Source organism: Chanodichthys erythropterus, chromosome 23, assembly GCF_024489055.1.
Source record: "Chanodichthys erythropterus isolate Z2021 chromosome 23, ASM2448905v1, whole genome shotgun sequence".
In the NCBI taxonomy this organism is placed as follows: domain Eukaryota; kingdom Metazoa; phylum Chordata; class Actinopteri; order Cypriniformes; family Xenocyprididae; genus Chanodichthys; species Chanodichthys erythropterus.
In genome coordinates, this window is record NC_090243.1 from 24,240,957 (window position 1) to 24,259,959 (window position 19,003).

The window sequence follows — 19,003 nt, forward strand, 5'->3', positions numbered from 1 at the left end:
AAGTTGCAGTTGCGAGAAAGTCAGAATTGCAAGATATAAAGTTGCAGTTGCGAGAAAGTCAGAATTGAGAGATATAAAGTCACAATTGTATGAAAGTCAGAATTGCAAGATATAAAGTTGCAGTTGCGAGAAAGTCAGAATTGCGAGATATAAAGTCACAATTGTATGAAAGTCAGAATTGCAAGATATAAAGTTGCAGTTGCGAGAAAGTCAGAATTGAGAGATATAAAGTCACAATTGTATGAAAGTCAGAATTGCGAGATATAAAGTTGCAGTGGGGAGAAAGTCAGAATTGCGAGATATAAAGTTGCAGTTGCGAGAAAGTCAGAATTGCGAGATATAAAGTTGCAGTTGCGAGAAAGTCAGAATTGCGAGATATAGAGTTGCAGTTGCGAGAAAGTCAGAATTGTGAGATATAAAGTTGCATTTGCGAGAAAGTCAGAATTGCGAGATATAAAGTTGCAGTTGCGAGAAAGTCAGAATTGCGAGATATAAAGTTGCAGTTGCGAGAAAGTCAGAATTGCGAGATATAAAGTTGCAGTTGCGAGAAAGTCAGAATTGCGAGATATAAAGTTGCAGTTGCGAGAAAGTCAGAATTGCGAGATATAAAGTTGCAGTTGCGAGAAAGTCAGAATTGCGAGATATAAAGTTGCAGTTGCGAGAAAGTCAGAATTGCAAGATATAAAGTTGCAGTTGCAAGAAAGTCAGAATTGCAAGATATAAAGTTGCAGTTGCAAGAAAGTCAGAATTGCGAGATATAAAGTCGCAGTTGCAAGAAAGTCAGAATTGCGAGATATAAAGTTGCAGTTGCGAGAAAGTCAGAATTGCAAGATATAAAGTCGCAATTGTACGATAGTCAGAATTGCAAGATATAAACTTTTTCTTTTTTAAGAATTGTGAGATATAAATTTGTAATTGCGAGATTACAAGATTTTAGAAGTTTATATCTCGCAATTCCAAGAATAAGTCAGAATTGCAAGATAAAAACTCACAATTGTGAGAAAAAAAGAATTGCGAGATAAAAAGTTACAATTACTACTTTTTTTTTATTCTGTGGTCGGAAACAAGCTTCCATCAGAAACGGCTGGATTGGTTTAGAATGCAAAACAAAATAAATGATACCTTTTATAACCTCCAAGTAAAGTTTTTTGCCACAATCATATCCAACTATGCTGATCCCACACCAGTATGTGCCAGTGTCACTCACTTTGGTGTTCCGCAGCGTTGCCGTAAAAAACTTTTCTGTTTGGTTATCCACAATAGACATTCTGTTGTGTGTTACATTACTACTGAAGAACCACACACCTCCAGAACTCATATATTTTACATTACTGACATATTTCTGATCATATAAACAAGGGATTATGATAGTTTGATTTTGTTGAACAGATATTTTATTGACTGTATGAATCTCTTGAGTTCCTGCAGAAAGAAAAATGAATAATAAAAATAATATTAATAATAATAATAACAAAAAGGATAATTCCACTAAAGATTTTATTAAAGCTGAAGTGTACCATTAAATGTAGCAAATGTTAGGCTTACAACGCCTTGTTTCAGTATGCATGAGCTCATCTCAGTATGCATATTCCCATCCATGTTACACACGATCAGGCATAACATTACGACCACTTTCCTAATATTGTGTTGCTGCCAAAACAGCCCTGACCCGTCGAGGCATGGACTCCTCTAGACCCCTGAAGGTGTGCTGTGGGATCTGCACCAAGATGTTAGCAGCAGATCCTTTAAGTCCTGTAAGTTGAGAGGTGGATCCACCATGGATCGGACTTGTTTGTTCAGCACATCCCACAGATGCTCCATTGGATTGAGATCTGGGGAAACTGGAGGCCAAGTCAACACCTCAAACTCGTTGTTGTGCTCCTCAAACCATTCCTGAACCATTTTTGCTTTGTTGCAGGAGCATTATCTGCTTCCGGCGGTGGACAGGGGTCAGCATGGTCACCCTGACTGGTCTGCAGCTCCATACGCAACAAACTGATGCACTGTGTATTCTGACACCTTTCTATCAGAAACAGCATTAACTTCTTGAGCAATTTGAGCTACAGGAGCTCGTCTGTTGGATCGGACCACTTTGATACTGACCACTGCAGACCGGGAACACCCCACAAGATCTGCAGTTTTGGAGATGCTCTGACCCAGTCGTCTAGCATCACAATTTGGCCCTTGTCAAATCCTTACGCTTGACCATTTTTCCTGCATTAACTTTGAGGGGAAATGTTCTCATATATCCCACACACTAACAGAGATAATCAGTGTTCATTTCACTTGTCTGTGGTCATAATGTTATGCTTGATCGGTGTATATTCTCACTGTTCTTAAAAACATGCAGATGCTGCTTTACCAACTGTGAAACCACTCCAAATGATTCACTAAAAACTGAATCACAAATTAATTCAGAATTAAACCTGAACTGACTCAAAAGAATGAATAATTTGTGAATGAATAATTGACATTGTGTGCTTTCATTTTTAACAACTGACAGAAAGGGACACAGATCATAATTGCTGAAATGTTTCTAAAGAAATTCATGTCTGAAGTTTGTCGGACTGCAGCGTTGGCTATATATGTTGATGAATCAACCATCGCTGAAATAACATGCAAAATAAAATATATGCTAAACTTACGATAATGTAATTCTTGACAACACAGTCATGTATTACAGCAAATAAAATATACATGACCATTAAACATTAACGCTGCTTAATGTTGAGGAATATGAAAAATATTTTTGTTTCACAACAGCTAAATTGTACTCAATCGCTTATTACACACTATATCAGCACTGACTTCAACACTTGTTCCCAAAATCACAGACAGACAGCGTAATTGAGTTTTTGTCATACCTGAAGAGTGTTTGATGAGGAACATAACTAGTAGAGTCACCATCATCATGTTGGCAGAGCGTGAATGAGCCGATCTTAGCAGGACTATATTTATTCCACCCTAAAGAGGGGCACAGCATTTGTGAGCGCTCATGCACTGCAAACATACCATGCACTTGACATCCTTTTAACACATTCTTGAACACATAATAATAGTTCGTATTTTAACACTGAATGCTAAATTAAATGGAGAAAAAAGTATAATGCATTGCATGATTTGCATGAGCAGTTTCTGTATATTCTTCCTGTACCACACTACAGTAACCTTTGCTAGTGTTCATAAGAGCTGCATCTACAAGAACATCCTGCTGCAGATCTGATCAAGGCTGAGATAATATTGTTTTTTTTAATTATAGATGTGTTGCAGATAAGATGTTGAAACACATTTAGACCTGCAAACTCACAAGAAGTGAAAAAGGAGATGTTTCCGAATTTAAACCTTATAGGGGGATCTGGGGTGTATATTCCCCCAGTGGAATTTTTTTTTGTGTGTGTGTGTGTGTGTGTGTGTGTGTGTGTGTGTGTGTGTGTGTGTGTGTGTGTGTGTGTGTGTGTGTGCTTTTGTTTATATTACATTGTGGGGACCAAATGTCCCCATGATGTAATATAAACCTGAGTTCACCTACATCGTGGGGACCAGCCAGCGGTCCCCACAATGTAAATGGGTTTATAAATCATATAGAATGAGTTTTTGTGAAAAAGTAAAAGTTTGCACAGTTTCCTGTGAGGGTTAGGTTTAGGGGTAGGGGCAGGGTAGGGGGATAGAATGTACAGTTTGTTCAGTGTAAAATGCATTGAAGTCTATGGAAAGTCCCCACAATTCACAAAAACAAACATGTGTGTGTGTGTGTGTGTGTGTGTGCTTTTATCATGTATATGAAGCATTCTAGTGCATTCTGACTAGAACATAAATAAATAAAAGAAAAGAAAACAAAATTAGTTTCAAGTAAACAAACAAAAAACATTTAATGACACTAGGGCTGGGCATTGACACAAATTTCGATTCACAAGCTCGCGATAATATACAATCTGATTCTATACTGATTAATTTGGGGCTTATCAGGTACAAAAGGAAATTTTCTCAAAGAAGAAAATATCTCTGAATTAATGCTGTAAACTCTGGAAACCCAGGTTGATACATTATAATATTAAATGTTAAAGAGGACCTATAACGCCCCTTTCACAAGATGTGATATGCGTCTCTGGTGTCCCCAGAATGTGTGTGTGAAGTTTCAGCTCAAAATCCCCCACAGATCATTTATTAGAGCTTGTCAAATTTGCCCCTATTTGGGCGTGAGCAAAAACACGCTGTTTTTGTGTGTGTCCCTTTAAATTCAAATGAGCTCCGCTTTCCAGAAGAGGGCGGAGCTTTAACAGCTCAACAACAACAAAGCTGGAGAATCTCACGCAGCCAAAATGAGGAAAGTGTTCAGCCTTACATTGTTCAAACCGGAGTCGACACTGATGGAGAGACTCAGGAAGAAGTTACAACTTTTAGACGTTTCTGAATGGTTAGTGGATAAATTGATGTAGTTGCTGTGGAGTTGATTCAACTCATCCACTAGCATGTGCCGTCATGTTCATCTTTTGTGTTGAATTGATCCTCGTTTGTGAAGCAGTCCGGCGTAAAATGACGGCATGACAACAACACTCTACTACAACAACTCTTCCTCTTCTCTAAAGCAGCCCAACATGGCCCCGCCCCCTTTGTTGAGTGTTCTCGGGGGCGGGGTTTATGTAAATGTTAGGGTTAGTGATGTCACCAACCCAGAAAGAAGCTCATTGTAGTCCTTAAAAAGAGAATTCTGTAAAAGAAAATATCTCCTTTGCATTGAACTTTGAGCGTCATAACTTTGCAGATGTTGTTTATGATCAAACAGCAAAATTACACACTAACTAAAGTTTAAAAAGTCAAATCATAATCAACCACACCTTTAAATTTTAAATTGTTATTGTGAGGAAAGTGCTCAACACATATTTACATATTCATCTAAACGTCTGCTGCAGTTCACTTACTGGCCACCGGTGTCGCTAATAACAAGGGTATCTTTGATTCATATAAACTCTTTAAAGTCATGAAAGTGAAGTTGTGCTCATCTTTTCTTCTCTATTGTGCCGTATATCACAGTGAAATGTCTTCGCAAACAAGAACAAATATAGGGCGGGGCTTGATTTTGTCTGTGGGGAATTGATTGGATGGTTGTGGTTTGCTATTGGTGGATCACATGTGAGTGACAGGTTGCCCCGCCCTCATCATCAGAGAAGAGAAGAGATGCTGCAAGAGGAAGATATTCTGTTTCAAGATTACCAGGAACATGAATTTAACACAATAATGATGATGTCTGGTTGTGTCAGTCCAACTTTCGAACAGTGTTTTTAAAATATCGCTTAGCCCACCTTTAATGAACTAATCTTCATACATCAGAACATTTGAGGAACTCAAATACAGGTTCCACACACAATTGATCTAAACTCATAATTCTTACATTTTCTTCTTTCATAACTAACTCAAAATCTTCTCCCAATAGACGTGACCAAGAAACTGTGCATGAATGCAGCTACAGCACTAAACCTCAGGTGAGTCGAGCCTGTAATTCAGCTGCTTTAAATTGATGAGTTTTGATGAGTAACTTCCAGCTAAATGTCGAGTACATCTTTGTTGTATTTTCTACACAGTGTTATCTTGGTCCAGCATCTCTACTGGTTGCACTGTGGTGGCATTTTCTCAACAACTAATGTTCTCTTCCTGTGTTGGCCATGGCACCTCAGTACACTTAACCCACATACAGACCGTCGGGCACTAATCTAAAAATGACATCCATCACACAAGAGAACAGGAAGAAGACTTTTTGCTTTAAACCCCAACTTTAAACACCACATTCACAAGATATACAGCTGATGTGTTTCCAACACATTGGTCAAACATTTAACCCAACCGCTGGGTTAAAACAATCCAATCACTGGGTTTGTACATTTTCAACCCAACTTGGGTTGTTTTTAACACTTTTCTTTGTTTAAAGAAAGTACTGAAAGTACTTGAAAGTACTTTTAGAGTACCTGTGCCTGGTGTCTTTGACATTTCTCAACGTCTGTTCTCTCAGTGATCTGACGGCTTTTGGAAAAAGAACAAAAATGTTCACATGACACACATCTAAAGCACATAAACATCCCTGAGCTATAACTGTGTGTCAGTTATAGCTCAGGGATGTTTATGTGCTTTAGATTTAGAAACAAGGTTTCACTAACACACATAAAAGAAGGCAATATTTAAAATAACAGTCTGAGGTGAGAGACAGTGAGCTTCTTTAAGTTGCCATTCTCACCAGCACTTGCTCTGTTGAACACAAAAGCAAGAATATGAACTGATAATTTCACATTAATTGTATTACATAAGTAACATATAAATGTGACTGATTTTGCACAGCATGATCATAATCAGAACACGATCAGACTTAATAATGGCCGTCTGTCACTCGAGCTGCAACAGGAAAGAATCAATGAGAAATTCAAACAAATGTGGGTTTAATTTATATTTTCATACATTTGTTTCTTCTGGTTAATTAAGTAACATCATAATTAGACTTTATTATTGCATTTTATTAGTTGTGTGTGTAAGGCCTGATTTTCCTCCTAAACAAAAACTGAGATCAAGCATCCTGCAATAAAGTAATAAAACTTTAATCTGGAAAGAAGATCTCAAAGAAGTAGCAATGGACAACGCCTCGCCCTAACCCCAAAAGGACAATGCCTCCCCCACCACACACACACACACACACACACACACACCTCCCCTTCCTCTGGCTCAAGTCACTGAAAGTTATTCAAAACATATAACGTAACTTGTGTATCTATTGTTTTTCCCTTTTCATGTTTGGTATCATTTAATTTGTCTCAGTGCGAGTGGTAAAACGGTCTCAATTTCATAGCAGTCACTAGAATTATGAAGAAGATTCTGTCCTCTTTTTGGGTGGTGTCTCTTCTCCTCTCCCCCAAAACAGGTCTTGGTGTAATAAACATTTACGATCCTTTTGTTCTGGTTCTGGTATAAAAGGTAAAGAGCAAAGCAGTCATGTGGGATCTTCTGCAGGCCCCCACAGAGATTGGTTAATGTCTGAGGACATTCACCCAACCCTGTGTATATATGATTGTCTTTGAGTAATCGATATTATGCATTTATCATTTCTGAATTGGCTTCTAATTGTCTAATTGTAATGTAATTGGCATGATATATTTTTACTTGACAAATAAAATGTTATATTTGGTTGATTCATTATTATTCTTAATCCATTATTTCCAGTAGACCAAAGCGAAGGTATTACCTGTGTTCAGGATTGTTCATACGGAAGGTTTAATAGATGGAGCATAGGGCACGTCAATTAAGTCCATTTCGATTTCTGACTATCACTGCCTTAAATAAGTTGCAGTTTTCGTAAATATATCAAAACTATGCTTTTTGTTACGAGTAAGCAGAGCGCAACTGACTTAAAGGTATCCAATGTTTAAGGTTAGACTGACGAGTTACATGTGCATTAATAATAGATAACTACACAGCAGATTATTTGATTATAAGATTCGTCTGATTCTCTTTAAAATCACTTTTTAACTTGTAATAAAATCATTAAAGGTGCCCTAGAATTAAAAAGTGACTTTATCTTGGCATAGTTGAATAACAGGAGTTCAGTACATGGAAATGACATACAGTGAGTCTCAAACTCCATTGTTTCCTCCTTCTTATATAAATCTCATTTGTTTAAAAGACCTCAAAAGAACAGGCGAATCTCAACATAACACCGACTGTTACGTAACAGTCGGGATCATTAATATGTACGCCCCCAATATTTGCATATGCCAGCTCATGTTCAAGGCATTAGACAAGGGCAGCCAGTATTAACGTCTGGATCTGTGCACAGCTGAATCATCAGACTAGGTAAGCAAGCAAAAACAATAGAGAAAAATGGCAGATGGAGCAATAATAACTGACATGATCCATGATATCATGATATTTTTAGTGATATTTGTAAATTGTCTTTCTAAATGTTTCGTTAGCATGTTGCTAATATACTGTTAAATGTGGTTAAAGTCATCATCATTTCTTACTGTATTCACAGAGACCAGAGTCATGTTGTTATTTTCATTATTAAACACTTGCAGTCTGTATAATTCATAAACATCTTCATTCTTTATAAATCTCTCCAACAGTGTGTAATTTTAGCGTTAGCCACGGAGCGCTATCAAACTCATTCAGAATCAAATGTAAACATCCAAATAAATACTGTACCTACATGATTAGACATGCTGCATGACGAACACTTTGTTAAGATCCATTTTGAGGGTTATATTAGCTGTGTGAACTTTGTTTTTGCACTGTATTATAGTTGAGAGCTCGGGGGGCGGGAGTGCGAGATTTAACCCTCTGGAGTCTGAGGCTGATTTGGGGCCTGGAGAAGATTTGACATGCCCTGACATTTGTGCTTTTTTCAGTTGTTCATAAACATATTAATGGAAAAAGTGTCATTACACTGTATTCAGCACAAACTAGGCTACAATAATATGTGAGGAACATGTATGTACATGTTTGTGTTTTTAAAGGAATAACGTTTATGCATGGTTATTGAAAAAACAAAAAACTTAAGTCACTGAAATTAGACCAAAAAAAAAAAAGTGTATTAAATCTTTATAGACAAGACTTCTGGGTACTGAAGGTTGTAGACTAGAGTTTTTGCTTCAGAATTATGTAAAAAATATGCTGCCTATTCCTTCATATAAAACAATATATTGATTTAGTTTTTGTAAGACACTTTTTGTCAAGAAACACAGTATGCGTGGAGTCGTGAATCATCATGAATAATGGGTCATTTACACCTGAGAAGACAAAGAATCGCATAATAATGACCTGAAATGACTTGCATATTAATGAGGCCTTTCAGTCAGGTAGGCTGTGAAAAACCCTCTGTAATCATGTCTCAGCTCATCATAAACAGCAATACTGTGAAATATTATTACAATTTAAAATAATGGTAATCTATTATATTCTTTAAAATATAATGTATTCCTGTGATGCAAAGTATCTGAACAATTATGCTACCTCTATGGCATTTCATATACACTCTAAAAAATGCTGGGTTAAAAACAACCCAAGTTGGGTTAAAAATGGACAAACCCAGCAATTTGGTTGTTTTAACCCAGCGGTTGGGTTAAATGTTTGCCCAACCTGCTGGGTAGTTTTATTTAAACCAACTATTATTTAAAAATTGTTATATGGCTAGCTTAAAATGAACCCAAAATAGTTGGGAAATTAAAAACCAGATGCAATTAGAGAAAACAATAATAGACAAAAGGTGAATGTTTATTAATAAGCTTTAATACTTTATTAATATAAATGTAATGGTTTAATAGTTTATTAATATACATTTATTAATAAGCAATTTAATAAATGTTTATTGTTTAATAATTATTCATTGAACATTAATAAATGTTAATTTCCAACATACTTTTGGTTAATTTTAATTAAGCAATACAGTAATTTTTAAACAATAGTTGAGTTAAATAAAACTACCCAGCAGGTTGGGCAAACATTTAACCCAACCGCTGGATTAAAACAACCCAATTGCTGGGTTTGTCCATTTTCAATCCAACTTGGGTTGTTTTTAACCCAGCATTTTTTAGAGTGTAGGCTTTTAACTTAAAACCATGCACATTTGGAGAAATATTGATGGATTCTCATATGTTTATGTCCATTTTCTATACAGAGGAGTAATATTTATTCAGTATTTATTGTCATCACTATGAACGCTGGATTCTGTGTTTTCAATTCATACTTGCAGCCGGAGGGCGCTCTGTACACCTTTAGTCCACAAATTATTCTAAAGAAGAAGAGGAACCAGGAACTAACTGCATGTCTTCTAGAGATCGCTAACCATGGCTTTAACATCCAGATAAACACTTTTCAGGACAATAAATACACGATGCATACAAGTATTGCCTCTGAATTTGCGTCTGAATAGCGCTGGCTCCGTGGGCGTGGCCGCATTAGCGGATAATGAGCTGAATCACGGACTTCTGACATGGCTCTCTTTTCATACAGATTACATAAACACAGAATTTTTGTTTTCGATTTGACTTACACAATTTAAAACCTGACATTTCAACGTTTCTTTAGACATATGTGTCATTTTTTTGTCATTAGTATTCAGTTACAGTTCATTTTCTGAGAACTATCAGATTGGACTTTGTTCAGAGGCAGACGAGAGATCACGCTTCATGTTAGTTTTATTTTTATTTTACAAAAAGCACAACATTGTGTTTTTACTCTGAGTGTACACAAATAAAAGAAGACATTCAACAGTTTCAATTCATATATTACTTGTGTCTCTATGACAAGAAATGACAGAGTATTTTAAGTCTGTTTTGCTGCAATGTGAAAAAAATCCTGCAAAACGCGCCGGTGCGTTAACGGACTCCAGAGAGTTAAAGGGGAAGTGCGCTGAATTGGAGCATATTTAATGATGTTTCAAAATAGGCAGTTAAAAAAATGAATAAAAAAAATCTCCAGGGTATTTTGAGCTGAAACTTCCCCATTCAGGGGACACCTTAGACTTATATTACATCTTGTGAAAAAGCATTCTAGGGCACCTTTAATACTGAAATTAAAGTGAATAAAAACTAAATATACTTAAAAAATAGAAATGTCAAAAAGAGAACAAAAACATTTTAAATGATAATTAATTCAAAATATTAATAAAAACTATAACGATACAAAAAAACATGGTTTAAAGTCCCCTTGTAGCCAATAATAGTTTCCCTTAAAACTCATCTTTGATCATGAAAATGACATATTTAAAAAAAAATTCCTGTGAATTTTTTTAATGCATCAAAATATCATGAATGTAACTCTACACACTTGCCTCATTTATTATACCCAGATCTATGAATATGCTAATTAGCCCCGCCTCCACTCACTCACATAAGCTCACTTGGTCAACTTTATTGAGGTAAATGGTATCACTTTTTACACCATCGAACACATGACGGTAATTAATATAATTAGCCTTTTGCTTGACTATGTTATCAAACAGCTTATAATGTGTTCCTAATGATACACAAACCATGTTCAATCCTTCATCTCAGAGTCAGACAGTGTCTTCAAACAATCAGTATCCTTATAAATGCTTTCAATAACAGAACGTCAGTGGAGAAAAGCATATAGTTCATCATTGCATCGTAGTATACATCAAACACCCGCTATATTGATAAATCTACATGATTTTTCACATCAACAGAAAGATATAACGGGATAACCTTCTTTTGAGACTCCCTTGCACGGTCAGTTAATGATATGCTAAAGCCCGCCCACACATTGATGTGATTGGTTACAAGGTAGTGTGTGACGTCAGAAACACCAGCGATTTCAAACCACATTTTTTTCACTGCAGTTTTAAATAAATAAAAATACTCACAAATTATGTTGATCATGATGAATTTGCACAGAGTTTTTCTTAAAGCATTAGACATAGACATGCTGTACAAACAACAATAAAACTTGATTTTCACCACAGGGGGACTTTAAGACGAAACAAAAGCTTAAAACCGATAGATTGAAGGTTATATAAAATTGTATTGATGTAGCTTGAAACTCAGAGTGAGTTGCAGAAATTTTGGGCTTGATTTAGTTGAAAAAACACCAAAGTTTGTTCAACATCCTGAGCATCCTTTGAGATGTTGGTTGATGGTTGGAAACCACTTTAATCATAGTAATTATTAAGGACACATTCCTGACTCAAAATGCAAACAAACACATTCTTACTGTGGAGTTTGAGCAGATGTGAAGGTTCCTGTGGATTTCAGAGGGATGATTCAGAGTTGAGCCGAGGCGAACGGTAAGGAAGCGTTCAGTGTGAATGTGAAGTTCGAGGTCATCTCGAGTGTAGCGGTGGTGGTTTCTGTTCTCACAGACACAGTGATGTAAACAGGCATCTGTAGTTCCCTCACTGAGCACCAGCACTATCCTGTGTCCTTCGTCTTCAATCACTAACACATTATCATGCCTGACCTCCACAGACAGTCCAAAGTCCCACATGCATCTTTTATTCACATTTACATTCATATTTCATTTTTTGTTGTTGTTGTTGTTTTGTATTGAACCAGTTTTACAAATCATACTGAATCATTCTTTCACAAATTTGACTGATCTGGTTCACAAATTTTGGTCTTTTCATCACACAGAGCGACTGGAAAACTTCACAAATGTGAGTGGAAAATTCTCATTTTGTGTTAGATGGAAAAAATCACAGGTTCAAAACTAAATGAAGGTAAATAATGACATACTCAACCATTTTTGGGTGAACTGTTCCTTTAAAACATTGTTTAAAAAACATGCTGCATCATTTTAATCAATAAATACTATATTCAGACCCCAGACTTTTCAGTTGTGAACAATAAATGTGTAATAGATGCCTGACAGTGACGGATGACATTTGTGGTTCCCATGATTTCTGAAACACTGGGGACATTAGTCAATGAGGAAACAATAAAATTTGCTAAAGGCTGAAAATAAGCTCTGGTGTGAATTAAACACTCTGTTAGATAGGAAGTCACTAGTAGTTTGTCATCAGCGTGAGACTCTTCTGCTGGACCACAATAACCACTTAATTCTTGTGGTCACTTATCTTGCAAGCTTCCTTGCACATTGTGTTTCACACAAATGTTTTGTTCAATTGAGCTTGTTATAATGGACATTTCATTGTGATAATGCTGTTTGCTCCTCTACAAACCTTAGAGATCCAATTTCAAGGCATTTTATAAAGGAGTGATTGATTGATTTTGACTTTTTTAACTTTAGTTAGTGTGTAATGTTGCTGTTTGAGCATAAACAACATCTGCAAAGTTACGACGCTCAAAGTTCAATGCAAAGAGAGATATTTTCTTTTACAGAATTCTCTTTTTAAGGACTACAACGAGCTAACCATAAAATTGACATAAACCCCGCCCCCGAGAACACTGAACAAAGGGGGCGGGGCCATGTTGGGCTGCTTTAGAGAAGAGGAAGAGTTGTTGTAGTCGAGTGTTGTTGTCATGCCGTCATTTTACGCCGGACTGCTTCACAAACGAGGATCAATTCAACACAAAAGATGAACATGACGGCACATGCTAGTGGATGAGTTGAATCAACTCCACAGCAACTACATCAATTTATCCACTAACCATTCAGAAACGTCTAAAAGTTGTAACTTCTTCCTGAGTCTCTCCATCAGTGTCGGTTTGAACAATGTAAGGATGAACACTTTCCTCATTTTGGCTGCGTGAGATTCTCCAGCTTTCTTGTTGTTGAGCTGTTAAAGCTCCGCCCTCTTCTGGAAAGCGGAGCTCATTTGCATTTAAAGGGACAAAAAACGGCGTGTTTTTGCTCACACCCAAATAGGGGCAAATTTGACAAGCTATAATAAATGATCTGTGGGGGATTTTGAGCTGAAACTTCACACACACATTCTGGGAGACACCAGAGACTGATATTACATCTTGTGAAAGGGGCGTTATAGGTCCTCTTTAAGATTTAAAAAGACTGAGAAGATCCTGCTAGACTGCTCAGACCTGTAAATGTGTAGTTAGAGTAATGAGATTTCCATCATATGTGGATCACTGAAATTTCAAAAGACAGGACCCAAGAACTAGAAATCCACTGCCTAGTTTTCAAAGATATCAAGATTTCATTGTTACAACTTAATCTTACACAGAAATTTGAGTTTAAATTACACACAATATTAAGCTGATGTGATGATCACTCAAAATAATGTTTGCATGGTTGTTTAAATAAATCAGTGAATTAGAATTTTTAACTTTTAACCATGCATTTTTTATTTTTTTTATGTTGTGGTGATCTGAATTTCTTTTCAGAGTCTGCACCAGAAATACGTGATTGGGATTTTTCTCTGGTCTTTTATTTTCATAATGCCGTGGCAGATCATCATGTTCTCCAGTGTTTCAGCACCTGTGCTTGTTCCCAAGTGGGCGGATGATGAAAGTTCGTGCAAAAGATGGAAATTCAGTCCTGAGTAAAGGTGACACATAACTGCAGACTTACTGAGATCTCACACACTTGTGTCCTCAGCCTTGTGTTTAGAGAACTGTGAGCGAGTGTTTCCTTAATGATGCGTTTGCACAGCGGTCATCTGATGATGTCAGGGAAACTGTCTTTTTCTTAAGAACTGACATTCACTTCCTCTTTTGGTCAAACTAACCTACTTATGCTGTATCACATATTACCCATAGTATTGCAATAAATGAAAATGGCAGGACTATAGGCTCTAAAGTCTTGGATTCACCATCATAGTGTTCCAAACCTGTGTGACTTTCTTCCTTCTGTGAAACATTAAATAGGATATTTTTGAAAAATCTCTGTTTTTTGTTACATTTTTTATATATTCCTTATTAATAACACTGAAAACAGTTGTATTTATAATAAGCTCCCTGCTGTCACAGAAACCTAGAGAGTCAGCAAATAGATTCATCTGATCTCATTACAGAATTATGTGTTTTCTGGAAGACGAGGAACAAGTCGAGTGATCGCCGTGTTCTAGGTCACTTATAAGTGCTGTTCTTTTCCAAGTGTGCCACATGAGTCCTGAAAAGAGAAGCCAAACGTTTTGATCGCCCCATGTGGCGTGTATATGTCATAAACCCCAGTATAAGTCATAAACCCCGCCCTCTCCATGTAATCTAATAGGACGTGAGACAAACTAAACAATAAAATTACACTTCAAATGATTTTCCAAAGATTGTTTCTGTCATTTTATGTAGTTTTTATCATGCTGATGTGAGTTCTAATGTGTTCGTTTTTTAAATAAGTTTGGTTTTAGCTATTTGATGTTATAAAAATGGGAGTGTGACGTCATGATTGACAGCTGAGATTGACAGCTTCTCTGAGATTCTTTTTCTGAACTTTCAGGAGGAGATTGGAACTAATTTCTACATTTCCATAACTGAATAAGCCATGTTCCGGAATGATAGATCCTAGTGATTTCAGGTAGATGGAGAAGAGAAGAGGTCCCAGCACTGAGCCCTGAGGTACGCCAGTAGATAGATGTTGTGACTTTGACACCTCACCCCTCCACGACACCCTGAAGGACCTACTGAGAGTCAGTTTCTGAGATGCCCTTCATCATGAGGGTTGACAGGAGGATCTGGTGGGTAACTGAGATGAGTACTGATGATTTGGAAGCTGCTCTTGCCAGTATCAGAGCTTCAGTAACCGAGAGCAGGGCAGTCTCAGTTGAGTGGCCACTTTTCCTACTGACACCAAATTTTTGTATATAGATGGATTCTTTATTTGATTATCAAGAAATTGTACGACCAGGACATTAACTGATGAAATCCTTCAGCAATATGATCACATTTATTATTATCATATAAAAATATACATGGGAAGTGTTACACACATACTTTAAGACAGACGGACGGACAGACAGGACACAGTAAGGCCCCTCCCACAATGCTACACAGCTGCCTAAGCCAAATAATACTGATTGAAACAAGGGCCCTTAATGTGGTGCAGACAGAAACACAACATGACAATACAACACATTCTGTAAAAACACTGTCAATCATGCAGGCATTAGCTTTAAAAATGACCTTATCATCAGAAACATCTCAAAATAGAACATTTTGCTTCTCTTATGAACATAAAGGTTTTGTTTTTGCAATACTTCATTTAAAAAAAAAAAAAAATCTATACACATACATTTATTTATATATATAAATTTATAAGCAAGGCATATTGTGTTTACCACTTTACGGATAAGCAGTACGATTGTCATATTTGTTTACATGGCTGGGCTCCTCATTTTGTATTTTTTTAATTGATCAACACTACAGGAACAATAAAATATTTCAAACAATATATCATATTTAAAAAAAACCTTTTCCTCAGGCCATTTGAAAACCGTGAAGCTTGTTTCTGCCACGGAATAAAAAAAAAATTGCGACTTTTTAACTCACAGTTCTGACTTTTTTTCTCGTAATTGCGATTTTTATACTCATATTTCTCACTTTTTTCTCGCAATTGTGACTAACTCAATTCAGATTTTTTTCTTGAAAATGCAACTTTTTATTTCACAATTCTGACTTTTTTTCTCATAATTGCGATTTTGACACACAATTCAGATTTTTTTCTCGTAATTGCATTTTTAAACACAATTCTGACTTTTTTTCTCGTAATTGCGATTTTTACACAAAATTCTGAATTTTTTCTCGTAATTGCGATTTTTACACATAATTCTGACTTTTTTTCTCGTAATTGTGACTAACTCAATACAGATTTTTTTCTTGAAAATGCAACTTTTTATTTCACAATTCTGACTTTTTTCTCGTAATTGCGATTTTTACACACAATTCTGACTTTTTTTCTCGTAATTGCGATTTTTACACACAATTCTGACTTTTTTCCTCGTAATTGCGATTTTTACACATAATTCTGACTTTTTTTCTCGTAATTGTGACTAACTCAATACAGATTTTTTTCTTGAAATTGCAACTTTTTACTTCACAATTCTGATTTTTTTTTCTCGTAATTGCGATTTTTACACAATTCTGACTTTTTTCTCCTAATTGCGAATTTTATACTCACAATTCAGATTTTTTTCTTGAAAACGCATTTTTTTATCTCACAATTCTGACTTTTTCATGCAAATTCATTTATGAATTTTTCAATTTTTTACAATTTTGACTTTTTTCGCAATTGCAACTTTTTAACTCACAGTTCTGAAATATAATCTCAAAATTGCAAGAAAAAAGTCAGAACTGTGAGATAAAAAGTCGCAATCACCTTTTAAATTTCTTCATTCCATTGTGAAAACAGGCTTCCACAGAAAGCTGATATGTGCTTGAGTAATTGGGTCCGTGAGACATCTAAAAGCAGCAATCGTCTGAACTCGACATCTGTCTCTTGCACTCCTGTTTCTTCCATTTCCTGTTTCTTTTGACCTTGCGAAACAGCTTCCTTTTGAGAAGGTCCATAATAGTGGAAAGAACGTCCATCTGCTGATGCTGAATTTGATTGTCCTTGACAGTTTGCAGCGTAATCGTCATTGTCGACCGGAACAGTTTCCTGTCAGGTGACCTTGGAAGGTCAGAGGTCAAACAGGCGGTAGTGTTGCGAGGCAACGGGGGTTAGGAGGAAAAGGGGGTCCCTGTGAAGGACAGGAGGAGAGAGGAGAAGAAGACGCAGAGGGAGAGAGAGAGGGAGTCGGCCGCCGCGAAGGTGATGGTGGAGAGCTCGACCTCCGAGTGCAGGAAGGCAGACAGAGGCACGTGGGACACCAGCGTCGGGCTGCCGGAGTTGATGAGCGAGTCGATCTTCTCTGCCTCTTTACTGCAGGCTTCAATCTGCGGATACACAGGAGACCACAGCACACACATCTTTTAGTTCGACTGGGCAGAAATAGGGCATTAAGTCCTTGTAGACAGCTTTAATATTTTTAGGCAAATTGGAGGAACATCTGGAGCACATGATGCAAGCGCATGAAAGCCTGTGCTGGGGAGTGGAGGAGGGGAAAACACAGACGCTCACTAAAATACTAGTGTTGTGCTTGTAATAGACGGCTGAATGAGAACACTGGATACGAGAAAAAAATTTTGTTAAACAAAGAAGTGCCTAAATATTATTTGATAAGTGAGATTCATCCAGACGTCATTTTTAAAGGTTAGATCTAAGAAAAGAAAAGAAAAGAAAAGAAAAGAAAAGAAAAGAAAAGAAAAGAAAAGAAAAGAAAAGAAAAAAGACGTAGTAAGAGAGTGAATTTGGATAAATTGGGACACTTTTTGAGATGACTAGAAAAAAAAGTCCCAATTATCCTGAATTAACCTCTATAAGTTATTGGCCAAATTAGAGATTTTTTGTGTTAGAAAATGTTATATTGGTTGATATTAAGTATTCATTTGTTTATGCTTGTTTATTTATGCTTTTCACTTTTTTGTACTTTAATAACACTGTTCAATGTAATCTTTAGCAAACTTCAAAATGAATATCCATTTTTCATACTGTACATTATAATTTTGTGGTGCATAAATTCACGTTAGCATTTTAAAAAAAAAATTATATTAATATCTTATTTGTTAAATTAAAAATATTATTGCATTATTTAAACAGTTAAATAAAATAATTAGAATTGTGAGTTAAAAAGTCGTAATTGTAAGAAAAAAGTCAGAATTTTGAGTTAAAAAGTCACAATTGCGTGAAAAAGTCAGAATTGTGAGAAAGTTGAGATTGCAAGAAAAAAAATAGTTTTGGGATAGTCCTGGATGCTGATTGGTTACTGTGCACTATGTAGAAGTAACCTGTTTTCTGCAGAACTGCTTACACTCAAAAAAAAAAAAAAAAAAAAGTCTGGGTTAAAAACAACCCAAGTTGGGTTGAAATGGAAAAACCCAGTGATTATTTTTGCCCAACCTGCTGGGTAGCTTTAACTTTTTAACTCACAATTCTGAATTTTGACTATAAATATTAATGGCTAGTTTTGGGATAGCCCTTGATGCTGATTGGTCACTGTGCAGCACAACCTCTCTTCCTGCGCTGCTCAATTTCAGTGCGATACTACATTGAGATACATCTAAGATGACTTCTGACAGCCCATCATTCGGCACACACAGAAAGACTGCGAAGACAAAAGCTGCGTGATCAGTTGTGATGGTCACACACACCTGCAGTGGCGTCGGCTGCTGATCCACCGGCACGATGAGGATGATGATCTCGGAGTCGATGCTCAGATAGCCGAAGATGTCGCACTGAGGAACAGAGATGTGCAGCCGCAGGATCTTCAGGATGTCATGCAGCGTCACTGGCTGATTGCGGTTCAGCTGAAACACACACACACACATGCAGTGTCAACATCAACACAAATACAGACTAAAACATAAATATGCATTCATCTCTCAGCACATAAACACCTTGAAAATAAAGATGCAACTGTTACCCACAGTAGGGTAAATTTCATACAGTTTGTCCTATTCATCCTACTGATAATATGGTTTTTGGAGGGAGGCCAGAACCCAAATAATAACATTCACTGATAAAAGTTAATAAAAGCAAATATAACACAACGTTTAAAGAG

The 19,003-nt window shown here is 36.5% G+C and overlaps 1 protein-coding gene and 1 long non-coding RNA gene across 2 annotated transcripts in view; both read right to left on the bottom strand.

Annotated features, from left to right (window-relative positions):
• Positions 1-1,313: 1,313 nt before the first annotated feature.
• LOC137013895 (uncharacterized) lies at positions 1,314-11,822 on the bottom strand. The gene is made up of 3 exons (XR_010893774.1): positions 11,707-11,822; positions 2,865-2,964; positions 1,314-1,422 (listed from the first exon to the last, which is right to left on the bottom strand). It is a non-coding gene; the product is annotated as an uncharacterized lncRNA (long non-coding RNA).
• A 3,435-nt stretch (positions 11,823-15,257) lies between these two features.
• The window catches only part of reck (reversion-inducing-cysteine-rich protein with kazal motifs), a 55,172-nt gene continuing 51,426 nt past the window's right edge, over positions 15,258-19,003 (bottom strand). Inside the window, exons 20-21 of the mRNA XM_067377326.1 lie at positions 18,594-18,749; positions 15,258-17,279 (exon numbers count right to left, since the gene is read on the bottom strand). Of these exons, the coding sequence (XP_067233427.1) occupies positions 17,064-17,279; positions 18,594-18,749 (372 nt within the window). The 3' untranslated portion in view covers positions 15,258-17,063. The remainder of the gene's footprint in view (positions 17,280-18,593; positions 18,750-19,003) is intronic.